This window comes from Miniopterus schreibersii (assembly GCF_964146895.1).
Source record: "Miniopterus schreibersii genome assembly, chromosome: X".
Lineage (NCBI taxonomy): Eukaryota > Metazoa > Chordata > Mammalia > Chiroptera > Miniopteridae > Miniopterus > Miniopterus schreibersii.
The window spans coordinates 32,230,991-32,248,170 of record NC_138104.1 but is presented as its reverse complement, the minus strand read 5'-3'; the positions used below and the strand labels follow the sequence as shown (position 1 = coordinate 32,248,170).

At 37.7% G+C, this 17,180-nt stretch overlaps 1 protein-coding gene across 1 annotated transcript in view; it reads left to right on the top strand.

Moving 5' to 3' along the window:
• The window catches only part of DIAPH2 (diaphanous related formin 2), a 757,596-nt gene that overhangs the window by 234,080 nt on the left and 506,336 nt on the right, over positions 1-17,180 (top strand). Inside the window, exons 17-18 of the mRNA XM_081126081.1 lie at positions 4,639-4,950; positions 6,512-6,626. Coding sequence (XP_080982207.1) covers positions 4,639-4,950; positions 6,512-6,626 — 427 coding nt within the window. The remainder of the gene's footprint in view (positions 1-4,638; positions 4,951-6,511; positions 6,627-17,180) is intronic.

The window sequence follows — 17,180 nt, the reverse complement described above, 5'->3', positions numbered from 1 at the left end:
AATCATTTTAATGTTTGGATAAAAATAAGGCATTAGTCGCCTGAAATGCCCTGAATATCCGTAATTGTATATATTACACAAGCAAAACTGTTTCTGAGATGAAATTTTCATGATGATTTGAAAAATTAGATGCATGCTATTTCCTTTTAAAACTAACATGAAAATGCTCCTTAATTTTAATTATCCCCAAAACTTTCTGAGATCTTTTTCAATCTTGACTACCATAGTTTCAAAAACTTTCCATTTACACCTACATTCTCTGTGATGAAAAGGTCCCATATACACTAAAATCTTGATCATGGTGTCTACACTTAAGAACTGAATAAGTACTCTCTCAACACATTTCTTTGCTTTAAGTGAATATTCAGAAATGTTAGATAACTTCATAACATAGTGGATGCCCAGGTGTTGGTTGATTGATTAGGTCTGTTGCCATCAGTCTACTGAAAAATGACTTCAGAGTCACCACAGAACTCCCAAGTACCCAAGGCGATGGCCTTTTCCTACCCTTAGCCTGTTTCACTCATTTCATTTCTTTGTACCAGACTGTCTGTCTTTCTCCTTTTTGCTATCATCTGACTTCCCTTTTTCCATCTGTGAGAACTCTGTTTCTCTTGATGTTTTTGACCCCCAAATGGTGACATATCCCAATGTTCTGTCCTCTGCTCTTTTTTCTCTGTATGTCCTTATACTAATATCCCATTCAATATTATAATTCAAATACCACCTTTTAGTAGGTGTCACGCCTCCTGAGTTTTTCTTGTATTTCCAGCTCTCGATTATTTTTCCACATGGATGTTGAAATCAGATGCATTATTTGTGGTCATCTCTATTTCCTCAAACCAGCTTGATCTCCATTCTTATTTGTTTAAATTTTACCACCAATTTTTTTAAATGGAGCTGGAAGGATATTTGCCTTTTCCCTGCCCTGCCACCTGACAGATTTAGCTGGCCACTTTTTTGTGTGTGTTTTTAAAAAAATTTTTTTTAAATGTGTTTTTACTGATTTCAGAGGGAGGAAGGGAGAGGGGGAGAAAGAAACATCAATGATGAGAGTCATTGATCGGCTGCCTCCTACATGCCCCCTGCTGGGGATCGAGCCTGCAACCCGGGCCTGTGCCCTGACCAGGAATTGAACCGTGACCTGGCTCATGGGTCAACACTCAACCACTGTGCCACACCGGCGGGGCAGCTGGCCACTGTTTTACATCTGTCCTTTCTCCATCTTTTTTCCCTTGCATCAAAACCCAGAACCACTCAGGGTCACTCTCATTACATCCTGACTGGAATACTACAATTGTTTTTTAACTTTTTTCCCTGCCTTTAGTCTCTTCCTCCTCAGATTCATTTTTTTTTTTTGTCAGTGGCAAATTAATCTTCCTAAAACACTGCCCTGATTATTGTCACTCTAGGCTTTAATATGTTCAGTGGTTGCCTGTTGCATTCAGGATCAAATAAAAATCTCCTTACCAGGAATTTGAAGGCCTTCTCTCATGGGGTCCCTTATCTCCCCTTCGCAGCCGAGTCTCTGACTGCTCCCCTAACTACAGCCTCTGTTGCAGCTAAGTCACCTTGCCTCCCTTCAAATTTAGAATTTACTGTCTCCACACTTCCTTCCACCAGCATTTCCCAGACATTAGTTACAGAGATGCTAATAGGTCTTTCATGAGGAAACCATTCCATAGTCCAATAAATCTGGGACACTTAAAATGCCTTCTTGGTGAATCAGCCTGCTCATTAGCATATTAAAGGCTCTGAGGTGTCCCACACTGAAGACACCTACCTGCCCACCTCTTTCCTATGGCTTTCCCAAACTCATTCAGACACAGAACCCTTTACCTCAGACCACCTATTAACATCTCCTGGAAAATAGTGTTTTCATGGAACTGAGTTGAGAAATGCCAATTTAATGTTACTCTGTCAGAAATGCCTTCCCTTGTTCATCTGGGCCTGTGAAACATATTCTTTAAGGGTAAGCTCAGTAAAATATCCTTGGGAAAGCATCACCAAAAACTCCCTTAAGGAATTTTCTATTATAACTATATTATAATATAAATTATAATTAAATTATAGTTTCTGTGGACTCCTATATCACTTTCGCAGACCACTCATGCCATATTTGTTTTTTGTTGTTGTTTTTTAAATATATATTGACTTGAGAGAGAGGAAGGGAGAGGGAGAGAGAAACATCACTGAGAGAGTCATTGATTGGCTTCCTCCTGCACTCCCCCTGCTGGGGATCAAGCCCAGAACCCAGGTATGTGCCTTGACTGGGAATCGAACCTCGATCTCCTGGATCCCAGGTCGATGCTCACCCACTGAGACATGCCGGCTGGGCTCATATTTGTTTGTGTGTCTGCTTTGTTTCCTCCCCTGGACCATAAACACCTTGAGGACAGTGTTTTTACTTACTATTCTTACTCAAAGCCCTACTGCACCTAGCACAGGGCTATGCCCTTTAGCAAGTAGTTGCTGATTTATTATTAAAGGCACTAATCTACACATGTGCAGACTCACGCAGTACTTTCTAGTGCACTCAGAATTGTGTCAAATATTATTCATTTGCAGTAGTCAGTTCTCAGTACTCCATCGTAGCCCAATTCAGTTGTTCCATTCCTGATGGTTCATTGGACAGAATAAAAGGGCTGATATGCTTTGATTTTGAAAGGCTGATGGCATTTAATGGAAATATTAGAGATTCTTTATTAAGTTTGTAAAATATGTATTTAACTTGAGTAAAATCCTGTTTTAAATAGTAGTAAAATTGTAGTGGTTGCACACATTTTATATTATAAATACGACCTCTAATAGAGGCAACATTTATATTTACAAACAGGTATTACTTTAATTTTGCTGTCTTGATATAAAAATGGGATACACATTTTACCTTTCAAATTACTTAACAAATAAACTTATACACAAATGTAGGGTAATTTACTAATTTCCTGAATTTTTCAGAAAAATTATTTTAATTTCCCCCACAATTTTTTTGATCTCCATCAAGATGGCAAACATCAGTCTGTTTTCTATAATTTTGCATATTTTAATCCTCTCTTTAATTCTTCCTAACCTCTGGGGAGGGTTGCATTGCTCTAGAGGACTGTCATTTGTTAGGTGTATGAGCACCTACCTCGGTTGTATATATTAGACACACATGTATAAGTTCATATATGAGAATAAATTATATGGACAATGCACATTCGAATTGTATCTACTCATGGTTGTTAATTTTTGATAATCTTGTTAATAGATCAGCCCTTTAAGTTGATTATTCGAAAAATATGCTTCAACTAATTTATTTTATAAAGACATTTCTAAGTTTAATTAGCCCAATTAAGTAGTCCAAGTAGGAAATTCATATTGTTAGTGACGATGATAAGCCTTGGTTTTAAACCTTTCACTCAGTTAATCTAATGTCATATCTTGATTACAAAAGATGGTAGAGCTTCCTAGAATGTTTATAATAAACAACTTCACTTCCATGTTCATTTATTTCGGGAAGTGAATCGCTGTGATCAGTAATTAATCAGCACACCAGCAGACCACATGGAATGCTGTGTTCTCTCTCATCCCTCCCCCCTCCTCCCTCAGGTTAGACAGTGAATTCGAAGCCCCTTTTTGGTAGTAGTAATGAGTTTCACTCTCCCCATAATCCAGTCCTAGTGAATGAATTCCCCTCCTGGCAACAACACCCATTCCTGAGGAGCACAATGAGGGCTGCCTCGGGAATAAGAGGGACCACATTCAAATCTGAATCATGTTTTCGACTCTGCGACCCTTTTTTAGTCGTTGAGCAGTTTTGCAGTTACTGTTTCCTCCTCTGTAAGCAGTGAGATAAAAATGCCCTGCCTGCATCACAGGGTTATAATAACAATGAAAAGAAATAATAGATGTAACAACATTGATAAACGTATTAATATGCAAATTGATGTTACTTAGTATTCATTATTGGTGTTAGAAGACAGCTGAGGTACTGTTGCTCTGAGCTAGACTCTTTGTGTAAAAGCTGGTTGGCCCAAAGGAAATCACATCTGTGACCTTTTAAGTATTAATTATCTCACTCAAACCAACTAGCCTAACGGGCCTGAGCTATATATAATACTACTACTTTGCATATAGTTATAATGAAAGTAAAATTTTTTCATTATTTTGGGGGAGTGTTCCACAAAATCTTTGAGGATGCCAACTTTCCTAGCATTAGTGTGTGAGCAAAAGTAGTCAATGTCCAGAGTTTATAGTGCTTATTGAAAATCTATGCAAGTCTAGCCTGGCCGGCCTGGCTCAGCGGTTGGACATCGACCTATGAGGGGATCACGGTTTGATTCTGGGTCAGGGCACATGCCCAGGTTGTGGGCTTGATCCCCAGTGTGGGGCGTGCAGGAGGCAGCCCATCAATTATTCTCATCATTGATGTTTCTCTCTTTCTCCCTCTCCCTCCCTCTCTCTGAAATCAATAAAAACATATTTAAAAAACAAATCTACGTGAGTCTTTATCATTGTACTGTTAAGCCCTTAGATGTTGCTCAATTAAATAAAGTGCAGGTAATCTTAAACAAAGCACAAGTGTCTCCTGATAAGTTTTCTTTGCTGCTATATTTTACTGTAAGCATTTAAACAATTGGATTATTTACCTTTCAGGGCCCTGGACTCTCAGGCGCATCAGGAATTCCAGCCCCTCCTCCACCACCTCCCCTGCCTGGTGCTGGGCCACCCCCCCCACCCCCCCCACCTCCACTTCCCCCCACAGGAGCCCCCCCGCCTCCCCCTCCTTTGCCTGGAATGGCTGGTGGCATACCACCACCACCACCATTGTTTGGGGGACCTCCTCCGCCACCTCCCCTCGGTGGCATTCCTCCCCTTCCAGGAGCACCCGTTGATCTGCCTTACGGAATGAAGCAGAAAAAACTATATAAACCTGAGGTGTCCATGAAAAGAATTAATTGGTCAAAGGTAATACTACAACTAGAGTTTCTTGGCTTTGTCTGGACCTAGGTGATCATTACTGTGCAAGGAACTGTGTTGCTGCATATGAGTGTTGTGTCACATTTCAGAACACGACTCCTGACTCCGCTTTTCTTCCTGAGTCCACTGTCCCATGTTCATCTTAGGACAAAGTGGAAACTCCACAGATAATTTGAAATTAATGTAGAAGGCAAAAGGAAAATCAAAGTGATAGTGGTATTAGAGAATAAAATATTTGAAAGATATCAGATGAAAAAGAATTTTGATTCTTTTACCGTTCACTTTAAGTACTGTAACAGTAAATACAATCTTTTATATTATTGAACCTTTTTATCTTATTTTGGTTCATAGGGAATTTTTTTTAGTTTTTAGATTGTTTGGGATAGGTGACAGTAGTTGTTTTTTGATAGGATATATGAAGTTTTCTTCTTTTGAATATTATTTTGCTTTATTATTACCAAATAATATGTCTTGTAAAAAGCTTATTATCGAGATTGACCGAGTCCCCATTCACTAGGAACTAATTTTCTAATGAAAATACAATAACCCGAACTACCATTTGGGGAAATGACTCATCTAAGAACATAGTGATACCTGACGGTATCTACATAGTAAATTGGTTTGACTGGAATAATGGTTAAATCTGTTTTAACATTAAGTATATACTTATGCTTTGCTCATAAAAGTAAATGAGGTATAGATGGTTTTAGAATGTAGATTTTTAAAAAAATTAGGCACAATCTGGTAAACTATAGGATCCTGGAGCTGTTGGTTCAGTTATTTGTGTGGGTAAATGTAATGATACATTAATTTAGCATGCAGTGTAATGGTACGTAGGTATCATGAAGCATCATGATGTCCTGGAAAACGCACAGTTGTACACTTGGGTTTCAGTGTAGCGGCTAAGGGCAATTCTCTGGAGGTATACTGCCTCGGTTTAAATCCCATCTTTGCCATTTACTGGCCTAGACAGCCACTTAAGGTCTCTGGGGCTCAGTTTCCTCACCTTTATCGTGGAGATAATAATAGGTCCAGCCTCAAAGAATTATTGTGAGGATTAGATTAGATGAGTTGATCAGACACATGGTAGGAGGCATGTATCAACTATTATTATGGTTATTGCCTTCAGCCTAGTCAGTGAATGTGGGGAATTCACATTTCTGAATCTCAGTTTTCCCATTTTTAAAAATTTAGGAGCAAGAAGATGTGAGTTGTATGTATGTGAGATATATGTGAGTTGGGGAGGGATTTACTAAATTATTGTTAAGATTTCTTCCAGTAGAAGACTTTTTATTTCAGTGGAAGGTTTTTTTAAAATGTAATTTGCGATCTGTCCTATTGCTGTCATGTACCTTTTCTGTATACTAATAGAATTCTGTGCCTTTCCCAATGAATATTTACTTAAAAAGTGTTATTTTGATAGTTCCTAAAATCGATTTAGTAGGTAAATGCATAAAGGAACTATCATTCAATCTTGGTGAAAGTGAATTCTTGAAAAATTAAATATGAAGTAATGTCTTAGAAACTTACCTTTGTTATTTTGTTCCAGATCGAACCCAGAGAATTATCTGAAAACTGTTTCTGGCTAAAGGTTAAGGAGGACAAGTTTGAAAATCCAGATCTTTTCGCAAAATTGGCATTGAACTTCGCTACCCAGATGAAAGGTACATTTTTTTTTTTTAATATAAATTCTTTATTCTGATATATTGAATTCATTCCTTTTCTAAAATTTCTACTACTGTATACATGCATCATCTTTCCACACTGGACAGAGTCAAACGTGAGTAGATTAATACATTAAGTGTAATGACCTAGCAACTAAAGAAAGTAACTCTTTTCCGTTTTAATTTTATTTTGCATAAATGTTATTTGTCTGAAAACCTAGGTTTTATTTTTATTGTTTAATATGTGTTATTCCCTCTCTATTATAAAGTTGTCATTTTTACTGAGAAGCAGAGGAGATGCTAATGGCTTAAAGTTTTCATGATATTGGAATAAGGTTGATGGTCTAGTGCTTAAGTAGTCTTTCCTCTTACATTTGTACTGCTTATCAATTTGGTTTCCTAGGAATTTTATAGTTTCTTTTTATAAGCAGATTTTCTTCGGTAATATCAGAATCTGGTACCTAGTAAGGATATTTTACTGAGTTGATAATAGAGTGCTTTGTTTATGATTAGATCCTTAGGCTCTTGTGAGTGTCCCACCCCACATAATTTTGGTGCTATAGAGGTGATTTCTCAATCTTATAATTAAACATTGTGGTTTGTGAATTTTAGAATTTATATTAATATTATTATTTTGCTCATTATTGCAGACTTGATAGTTTAGTTAAGCATAGGATTTTTTCAGTCTGAATGAGTCTTTACAACGAAGAAATTGGTATTCCATATTCCCATGCCCTTAGAATTAGCACCTTTACCATTCATTAGTCACAGCTTTCCCTAGCATGTGGAAATGTGACTTTTGTAAGATTCAGTGTCCTGGGGTATTATTCTATAATAGCTTATTTTCATCTCCTGAGTTCTTTTCATATACTGCATAGAATACTTTGGTCTGGGCTTGTTTGAATTTATTTAACCATTCCCCTAGTAATGGATATTTAGGTTAGTTCCGGTCTTTTGTGATTTCAAGTGATGTTTCAGTGAACATGTACCCACACATACCTTTGTGCACACAGGATCTATCTGTAAGATAAATTCTAGAAGGGAAATTCCTGATAAAATGCTGTGTACATTTATAATTTTGATGGATATTGCCAAATGGCCTTCCAAAGAGTTTGCGTTCTTTTATACTGCCACCTAAAACATATGAGTATCTGTTTCCCTCAACCTTTGCTCATCGCAGAGGTGAAAATGGAAAATCACCCATGTTATAATTTTTACTTAGAAATTAGGAGTGAAGTTGAGCAGCTTTTCTTCTATTCAGAAGCAATTTTATTTTATTTTTTCTGTGAACTTTTCCCTGCAGTTCTCTGCACATTCTGTATTGAGCACTTGATCTTTTACTTATTGATGTATTTGTATTGAGTCCCACAAGAATCATAGGTTTCATAAAATTTTAGCATTAGTCTGGACCTTAGAAGTGACTATTTTATCAATGAAGGAAATTAAGTTTGAAACATAGAGGTAACTAGAAAACCCATTGGAGAGTTTCTAAAAGTAGTGTGGCATAGTGGGGGAAGCCAGGGAAAATGGAGTTACAAATATTTGCATTCCAGCTGTGATACCTGTAACCTCTAAGACTGAATTTTCTCATCCATAAAATGAGTAGACTAATGTTTACTTAGTAGTGTTGTGAGAATTAAGTAAGGTTATGTATTTTTAAAGCACCCAGCACAGTGCTTAGCATAGCAGGCACTCAATAAATATTAATTCCCCTTTCCCTTTCATTTAACATGGTGTGTGCGTGTGTGTGTGTGTATTTCGTTTTAGTTATTGACACTTAATACAACTGTTAATTCAGCAAGAGAATTTCCTGTTCTTCAGAGCAGCATTTGGTAGAGCCAATCAGTTACAATAGAAGCAATTCTTACTGCGACTTCTAAAATCTAATCGAACCAAAGTAAAACTTAACAAAAATCATGTAAAGGCTCCCATGTACTCACTGTTGAGAATACTGCATTTCCTTTCCTCATAACTCCAAGTTTCTGAATTTTCTAAGCAATGGTGCTACTATTTCTGTCCTAATTTTGAGTATCCGAGTACAGATCAGACCAGGCACACCTTTCAGTACCATCACTTCTACTAAGATTTATTTCTGAAGGGACCTTTAAGGGAACAATTAAGCATCATAGCATATTCCAGACAAATATAATGTAGCCAAAACATATGTTCATGATACAAAACTGCCATTTCTTTTAATAACACTTAATAACTATTGATTGATTTTACCGTAATCGCTGAAGTTCCTTGTCATTTGCAAGGCCTTGATTTATAATTTGGTCAGCAGGTGGCAGGATCAGTAAGAAGTCAGTAGGAGTCTCTAGCTCCAGGGACCCCCCTCTGCCCTGGCATTCTTAGCTGCAGTTTACCAGTCACTCAGCTGCAGTCAGGACTGAGCCACACACTCATTGTTTCTAAGACCTATTTCCAAAGCTCTTAGACCCACTGTTCTAAAACCTGAGAATTTCCTCCTACTGCAAGGGGCTTGGAGAGCTCACGTCTGTTTCCTAAATGCATTGGAAAGCATTACTGATTGTTTTAAGAACATGTTTAATTTAGGCATTTAAAGTTGCTTAATCTGGATTGCTAAATAGAAGTGGTAAAATATGCTAGTTCTGATACCTATAATATTTAAATGTGTAAATATTTAATATAGGAAAGTACCATTAAATTATACTTTCTATTTGAATTACTTATCTTAGAGTTGTAGGGGAACTTATTTTTAATTTTCTATTATAAACCAAATTATGTTTATTTTAGGAGAGAATGGATCTCTCATTTTATTCAATTTCTATTTGTAAAGTCCCCAATATGTGCAAGGAGGGAGAGACAAGAATATATCTTGTTCTTTTACCGGGGAACTCATCAGCTAGCCAGGGGGAGAGGAAGAGGTGCACTACATTTAATCAAGTTGTTTGAAATATCAACATAGATCTTTTTAAAAAGCCATAGCAGCACAAATCGGAAATAGTTAATTATGTGTAGGGCTAGGGAGGTCCCAGAGGTGGTATCATTTCACCTGGGCCTTGATGTTTTAAGTAGAATTTCACTAGGGGGAGGAGGAAAGAAGGCCTTCTAGGCATAGAACACTATTAGCAAAATAATGGAGGGGGGAGAGGGGGCCCATACTGGGTTGAAAGCACAGTCTGTTGGGTCAGGACTTGGCTGCCCTGTAGATGGTAAAGTGACCTTCACATTGAGGAAATGGAGTTTTGTTTCTTAAGTGTTAGGGGCCCTATAATTTGATGATTAACGATTGAGCAGGTGTTTGGCAGACATATGGGTGATGGGAATTCACAGATAGATGAAGGAGCATTGATGTGAATAGGCTAGGCAAGATATGATGGCCACTACAAATCCTTGGCCTCTAATGTGTTTCCCAGTTCCCAAATCCTGTGTTCCCACGCTTATAATATTTGGGTGCTCCTTACAAGCCATAATTATGCTTTATGGCAAGGTATATCTCAAAATGATCTCTGGATTAGTGAAAAAAATTATGTATCTCTATATATGGGAGACAGCTGGAAAAGGCCCTGTTAGTACTTTTGAATGTACATCATATATGCAGCTCTTGGGGTTTGTATATGTGTTCTAGTTTCATTATTTGATTTGATGATATTTGGCAACACAGAAACATCAAGGCTATAATAAGTGTCATTTTCCTTAAAAATTTATAGTAATTAATGATAATAGTGATATTATGTAAGAATTAAAGCAATGATTAACTAAATTTGAAATAATAATAAAATATGTAGGTTATAACTGCTAATTCTAATTAGAATTTCTACGGTTCTCTAGAGGCATTAGGAAGAACAAAGACTGTGTGGAAGTGGTAAGCAATTTCTTGGCTTTAATGTCGCTTCGAGGAAATATAAGAAACAAACATGAGAGGTTAATAAAATTTAGTTTCTTCAATAAAACATTTCTGTAGGACAGTTTTGCTTTAATAACAGAAAGTTGAGGTCTTTATATAATAGCACTTTTCCTCTAGGATCATATTTTAAATTGTGTTTCTGCATTTCGGAGTCCGCTGGCTGCTTTTGAGGATACCTGCTTTTCTTTGGTTGCTTAATGCAGCCTTCTGTATTTAGTAAAGCAATGCAGAGACAAAAGAGGTAAAATCCAGTTCATCTCTGTGTTTGCAATATAGGAATTCTTGGAATTGACTTGAAAATAGTGAGATGTCATTCTCAGAGTACACACCCCCTAGAAGATGGTGCTAACGTGTCCTGAGAGACCTGGCGTCCTAATAAATAGTTTGTCATCTTAATGATGCTCTGTAGTGTAAGCTTTCCTACGGAGAGAACAAACCGAGAAGACAGTTCTTTCAGGCAGCCAACTAAAAACCACATATACCTGTTCATAATCGTGTCATTTTATTACATCTAAATTCTTTGGGTTTCTATATATAAACTAACTGATTAGCTTTGTCTACCACCTTACCAAAGCTTTTAAAAATTAAGGACATTTTAAGTGTTTTAACTTATGCTGACACATTACATTCATTTCCAGCTGTCCTGTTCTAGCATTGATCAGTCGCTTTCTTTCTGTAAAGAAGGAACAAGGAATTTGTGAGCCAGAGATACATGTCATTGTTTAATTATAAGTCGCTAATTGAAGAGAGAAGTTGAGCCAGTGCATCTTCAGCCTTCTAAATGAGTAGGCTTCAAAATGGCTCTGTCTTTACATATTGATGATGCTGTGGTGATTGTACCACTTCTACTAGCACAACCACTATTAATAACAGTAAGAGCAATCATAATAACAATAATAGCAATAATAGCACTTTTATTAAGCGCTTATTCTGCTGGGGATCGAGCCCGCGACCCGGGCATGGCCCTGACCGGGAATCGAACCTTGATCTCCTGGATCCTAGGCCGATGCTCAACTGCTGGGCCATGCTGGCCAGGCCATGATAAGTATTTTAAATCCATATCATTTAGTCCTCACACCAACCCTAGATTCTATTAGTATTGTTTTATAGGTGCAGAAACTGAGGCTATGGGAGATTAAGCAGTGTGTCTTGTTTACATAGTAAGTGGCAAAGCTGAGGTTTGTCGAGCACTTACTATATGCCAGCTACTTTTTAAAGTGTTTTACATGGATTATTTCATTTAATTTTTTTAATCTAGTCTATGCTGTAGGTACTAAATTTTGCAGATGAGCAAGTGGAGGTGGAAATCCAACTCAAAGTGTAATTGCACAGCCTGCGTGCTTTACCACTTTGCTGTGATTCCTGTGTGAGCAGAGGCATGGAAACAGGGTGCCTTAGAACAAGCCTGAATCTGCAGCCTGTGCTTTTGACAGAACTGAATGAATCAGTTTTCTCACTAAGTAATTCTTTACAGTCTGTTGAAAAACATATCTCCCAATATAAAATGAATCTGGAAAGAGTGAAAATATATTGAAGTTGCTAGCAACCCTTGGCTAAGTGCTCCACGTTTGTGTGGTCTGCCTTTGGCTCATCCATGGCCAAATATATATAGATATATTTTAATCCTCACCCAAGGACATTTTTTCCATTGCTTTTCAGAGAGAGTGGAAGGGAGAGAACGAGAGAGAGAGAAACATCAGTGTGAGAGACATATCGATTGGTTGCCTCCTGCACAAGTCCCGACCAGGGCCAGGATTGAGCCTGCAGCTGAAGTACATGCCCTTGGCCGGAATCGAACCTGGGGCCCTTCAATCATAGGGCCGGTGCTCTAACCACTTAGCCAAACGGGATAGAGCCATGGCCAAATATTAACACTAGTCTGATTTCTCCCTGCCTCCCCAGCATCATTTTTTCATGTTCTTTGTCATCTGTTGCTAGTGGCTTAAGGATTATACTTTTAATTTAAATTAATTTTATAGGAGCCTAAACAAGCTGTGTGTTGCATTCAAATGGCAAATATAACTATTGGGAATTATCAATATTCCCTGCATTCAGATGGTTCACTGAGGTTTGACTGTGTCTGGCTTCATGTGATAAGAATAGACTGATAACATGCTCCTGGCAATGTGAGAGCAACATGCTTTTCGTAGCATGTAATTGTTTTTAATAGAAGGCAACAAAAGCAACTACTCTGTCATATGTGATGCTACTAGGATATTTGTAATTGTCTTTGAAATGAGAAGCTGGGGTGATTAGGTACCTTTTGTTCCATTAACAGCAATAATAAAGATGCTATCACTGCTCTCCTAGCTTTCACCTATGATTTGTTTTTACAGTATCAGTCACATCACATTCTTGTTAATTATTGGCATTTTTAGTCTATTTCACATGCTGCTGTTTTCTCAATGCTGAGAACTTAAGTCTTTTAATAATTTAGTGTATTATTAAACGTTAATACGATATATCTACATGGTAGATCAGACTATGGTCCTAAAATCCTTGTATCATCGTTTATAGACCTTCATTTTATTAATAATATCACTTGGCATTACACAGTTTCTTAACTCATTTCAGGGCATATACTGATGAACACATCCCATATAAAGTAAAATCATAGGAAATTAATTTCTTAGGTTTGAAACAGAATTTAAGGACACAAGTCTAGTCCTTTTTTACTATTTCAGACTGAGGCATAATTTAGCTAAGGGATTCCTTTAGAATTTAAAAATTTTTTAGAAATTTCGAATTCTTGACCCTTTCCTGAGATGGCTTCTGAGCGGCCATATTTCTCATGTTCCCTTATATATAACCAATGGAGGCAGTGAGATTTTTCATATTTTCTCTTTGAAATTTATTCGGTTTACTGATGTTGTCCATCATCATTATGTAAAGATGATACTACCCACCGTAATTAATTGAACATGAGAATATTTTGAATAATACGCGTTTATGACGACAGTGGGTTAGGGGTAGAGTTTGTGTCCATGGTACAGAACCAAGGTGTCTGACTCAGTAAGCATCGAGCTCATGACCTTGGTGTGGTGTGTTAGCCAGTTTAAATAATTGGCCACAGGTAGATATATAGGATGACAGAGATCACTGTCAGCTGTTTACAACAGCGTTTGCTAGAGTAGATATAAACTTGATAATATTTGCTTTCTGTAATAGTGGTGCCTAAGAACAGCTTTAATACTATAGGGCTCTAAATTGTTTAATATTTAAGACTTTTTGAAGAGCTTTTTAAATTTAGTATCTTACCAGATCAGGATGTAACAGAATATCATTAATCTCACAGAACAAAAAGACAAGTCAACAACTTCTTAAATTTGCTATTTCCAGGGACAACCTGAATATATTCTAATTAAGCTTTATTGAGAGAAATAGTTACTTGTACAAAGCCTCTTCATCATTAGCCTGATATCATGGTGTCATTTTCTCTGTTGCAATGATTGTCTACATTTCTTTATACCTTCGGAGACATTGAAGCAATTAATTATTATTATCAGCTCTCTCAGATGTAATGCTTTTAAGAACACCATTGTCAGTTTTCCTGGTGGGCAGGTTACATTTGTGCTTCAGCATTTATATATTGTATAATACTTGCTTGAGAATAATTAACAATCAATGAGTTTAATTAATTTGACTGGACCCTAGTTAGCACTTAATAAAGTAGTAGCCTTAAGGGCTTGCTCTGATTTTTATGAACATTCCAAGTGGCTATATGGGTGATCTCTTTTTATAATTTAGTACTTATGTGATATATATAGCAGCTCTCAGTTATCTGCTTTGGTGGAGTAGAGTGAGTGTATGGAACATTTGGGGGTATATGTGGAAGGTAAAGACAATTATGGTAGTCCCCCCTTATCTATGGTTTCACATTCCACAGTTTTAATTACCCTTGGACAAACATGTTCTGAAAATGGAAAATTCCAGAAATAAACAATTTATAAGTTTTAAGTTGTGTTTCATTCTTAGTAGCATGAGGAAATCTCGTGCTTTGTGTTCTGTCCTGCTTTGTCTAGCTCCATCCCACCCCAGACGTGACTCATCCTTTTGTCCAACTCTACCCGCCCTGGAGTGGCTCAGTAGTTGTCTCAGTTACCAGATCTACTCTTAATGGTATCACAGTACTTGTGTACAAGTGACCCTTATTTTACCTAATAATGTCCCATTCCCATAACTTTTATTACAGTATATTGTTAAAATTGTCCTATTTCATTATTAGTTATTGCTGTTAATCTTTTACTCTGCCTAATTAATAGATGAAACATTATCATAGGTATATGTGTATAGGAAAGTCATAGTCTGTATGGGGTCTAGTACTGTCACGGTTTCAAGCATCTGCTGGGGGCTCTTGGAACTTATCCCAGATGAATGACAGAGGACCTACTCTAAATGTTTTCATAGCAGTTTCTTTCCTTGTATCTCACTTTCTTTAGCGCTGGTCTTTTGTTTTCTCTTGGACCAGGAATAGCAAAAGTGGTGAAAAGAACCTTCGTGTGGCCAGATGTAGTAGGGCTTGTTTAATGCTTTTTTTCAAAGATAATCTTAAACCTTTGTCAGCAGAGAGGAAATGGGCTCTTGTCCTTTAGGAAACATGCCGCATAGGCACTCTCATGCCTTAAGATTCTCTTGCGCCACATTATAGCAAATCCTATACCTACCATTGAATCCCTTCATGTTCATAAGAATTGCAATGGGCTTATGCTGTTTTGAGTGTTATTTTAAGTTGTAAGACTCTTTTTTTCCCCTTTTTAAAAAACATATGTTTTTATTGATTTTCAGAGAGAGAGAAACATCAGTGATGAGAGAGTCATTGATAGGCTGCCTCCTGCTCGCCCCTTGCTGGGGATCAAGCCCGCAACCCAGGGCATGTGCCCTGACTGGGAATCGAACTGAGATATGGATCTTAGGTCAGTGCTCAACTGCTGAGCCATGCTGGCCAGGCAAGACTCTCCTTTCGTAGATTGTTTAATTCCTCCACCCCCATTTTTCGTCTCTTGCAGCAACAGTGATATCCTTGGTGAGAGTCCAACCAAAACCTCAGGACTGATCTGGTTAGAGTTGCAGTAAACATGAAATCATCCGTGAACTGTGCTAGATTCAGCTTGGTTTTCGAGCATTCTGTTGGCTGGTTACCGAGGGTACGCTACATTCCTTAGCCACTAAGCTAGAGAGTTTCAACCTTTTTCATCTCATGGCACATAAACTAATCACTAAAATCCTGTGGCACACCAACAAGTATATTTTATTGCTGATCTGACAAAAAAATAGGTATAATTTTGTTCATTCACCCCAGACGGCTATTGTTGTGTTGGCTGCTGTCATTTTTTTATTTGACAGTCTAAGGGGAAAGAGGTCAGTGCCCCTGACTAGACAGGTATTGCATGTTTTAAAAATTCCTTTGGCGTACCGGTTGAAAATCGCTGCACTAAGTAACTGACCACCAGGAATGTACATATGAACTGGAAATTCAGCTTTTATTAGGAGAGTAGACACAGAGACAGAAAAGGGTTGACTCATAAAGCATACCACACATTGTTCTGACCTTTTTACATATGTTCAATCATTCAATTAATCCTCATAAAAGAAAACTGAGCTAATGCTATCTCCATTTTTAAACATTAGATGACTGGGTCACAGGGAGATCAAGTGACCTGGCCAGAGGTCGCAAGGGTAGTCAGGTAGCAAAGCTGAGTTTAACCCAGTGCTTTTAATTGCTATACAAACAGCCAGGCTCCAGTTCATTTACATGGTGTAAATCTAGTTGGTAATCTAGTTCCCTTTTGCATATTTATGAAGCATATATCGAAGAAGCCGCAGTCCTGTTGCACGGGCCTGATACATGCCCAGGCAGGCAGTTCTGGGGTTTATCTGAAAGCCAGCATGGGTGTGACAGCCGGAAAGAGAATGGCCCAGTGACATCCTTGGGCTGAGGGAGAATTTCTGGACTATCCACATTTCTGTCTGAGTTGTTTTTGAGTCTGAACACCTGGTATCTAAGCGTACTTATTTTAGAATCAAATCTTGAGGGTGACACTTGCAGTTTGAGAAGGACACGAAAAAGCTTTAAAAGAAGTTGCCGTTGTTGTTTGAACCCCTCCGATTGTGTAGTGATTCTTACCCAAAAGTCTTTCCTATTGAAACTGCTGTCGCAGGGGTTTCAGAATTCTTTTTTAAGGAAATGCTACAAGATGTTTTGCAGGTTTATTTCACTGCTATATTAAAAGCTGAAGATTCTAAGCTGATATCACCATGTCTTGATCTGTATCTATATAGATATATATAGATGTAGATATATATTTTGCTTTATCCCCTACCATCCACTCTAACAGGAGGGGCCACATAGGGTTAGATTCTTTCAGACATATTCTTCTACCTTCTTGAAGGAATCCAGTTTGTGTGACTCCTAGAAATGCTGTAATCTAACTACCTAAATTACTCTTCACAGCTGTTATGCAAATATTAATGCTTTCTTAATAGTGTGGGGCTTTGAGATCCAAGGTCATTTCCACATGTCCGCGGGGAGGTGACTGTGTGTGGCAGTTGCAGGCGTGCCAGCCTGCTTGTTTGACTGAAAGGAATCAATATGCCAACTTATCTAAGTCAGTCAGAGAAAGACAAGTATCACATGATCTCACTTATATGTGGAATTTAATGAACAAAATAAACTGATGAACACA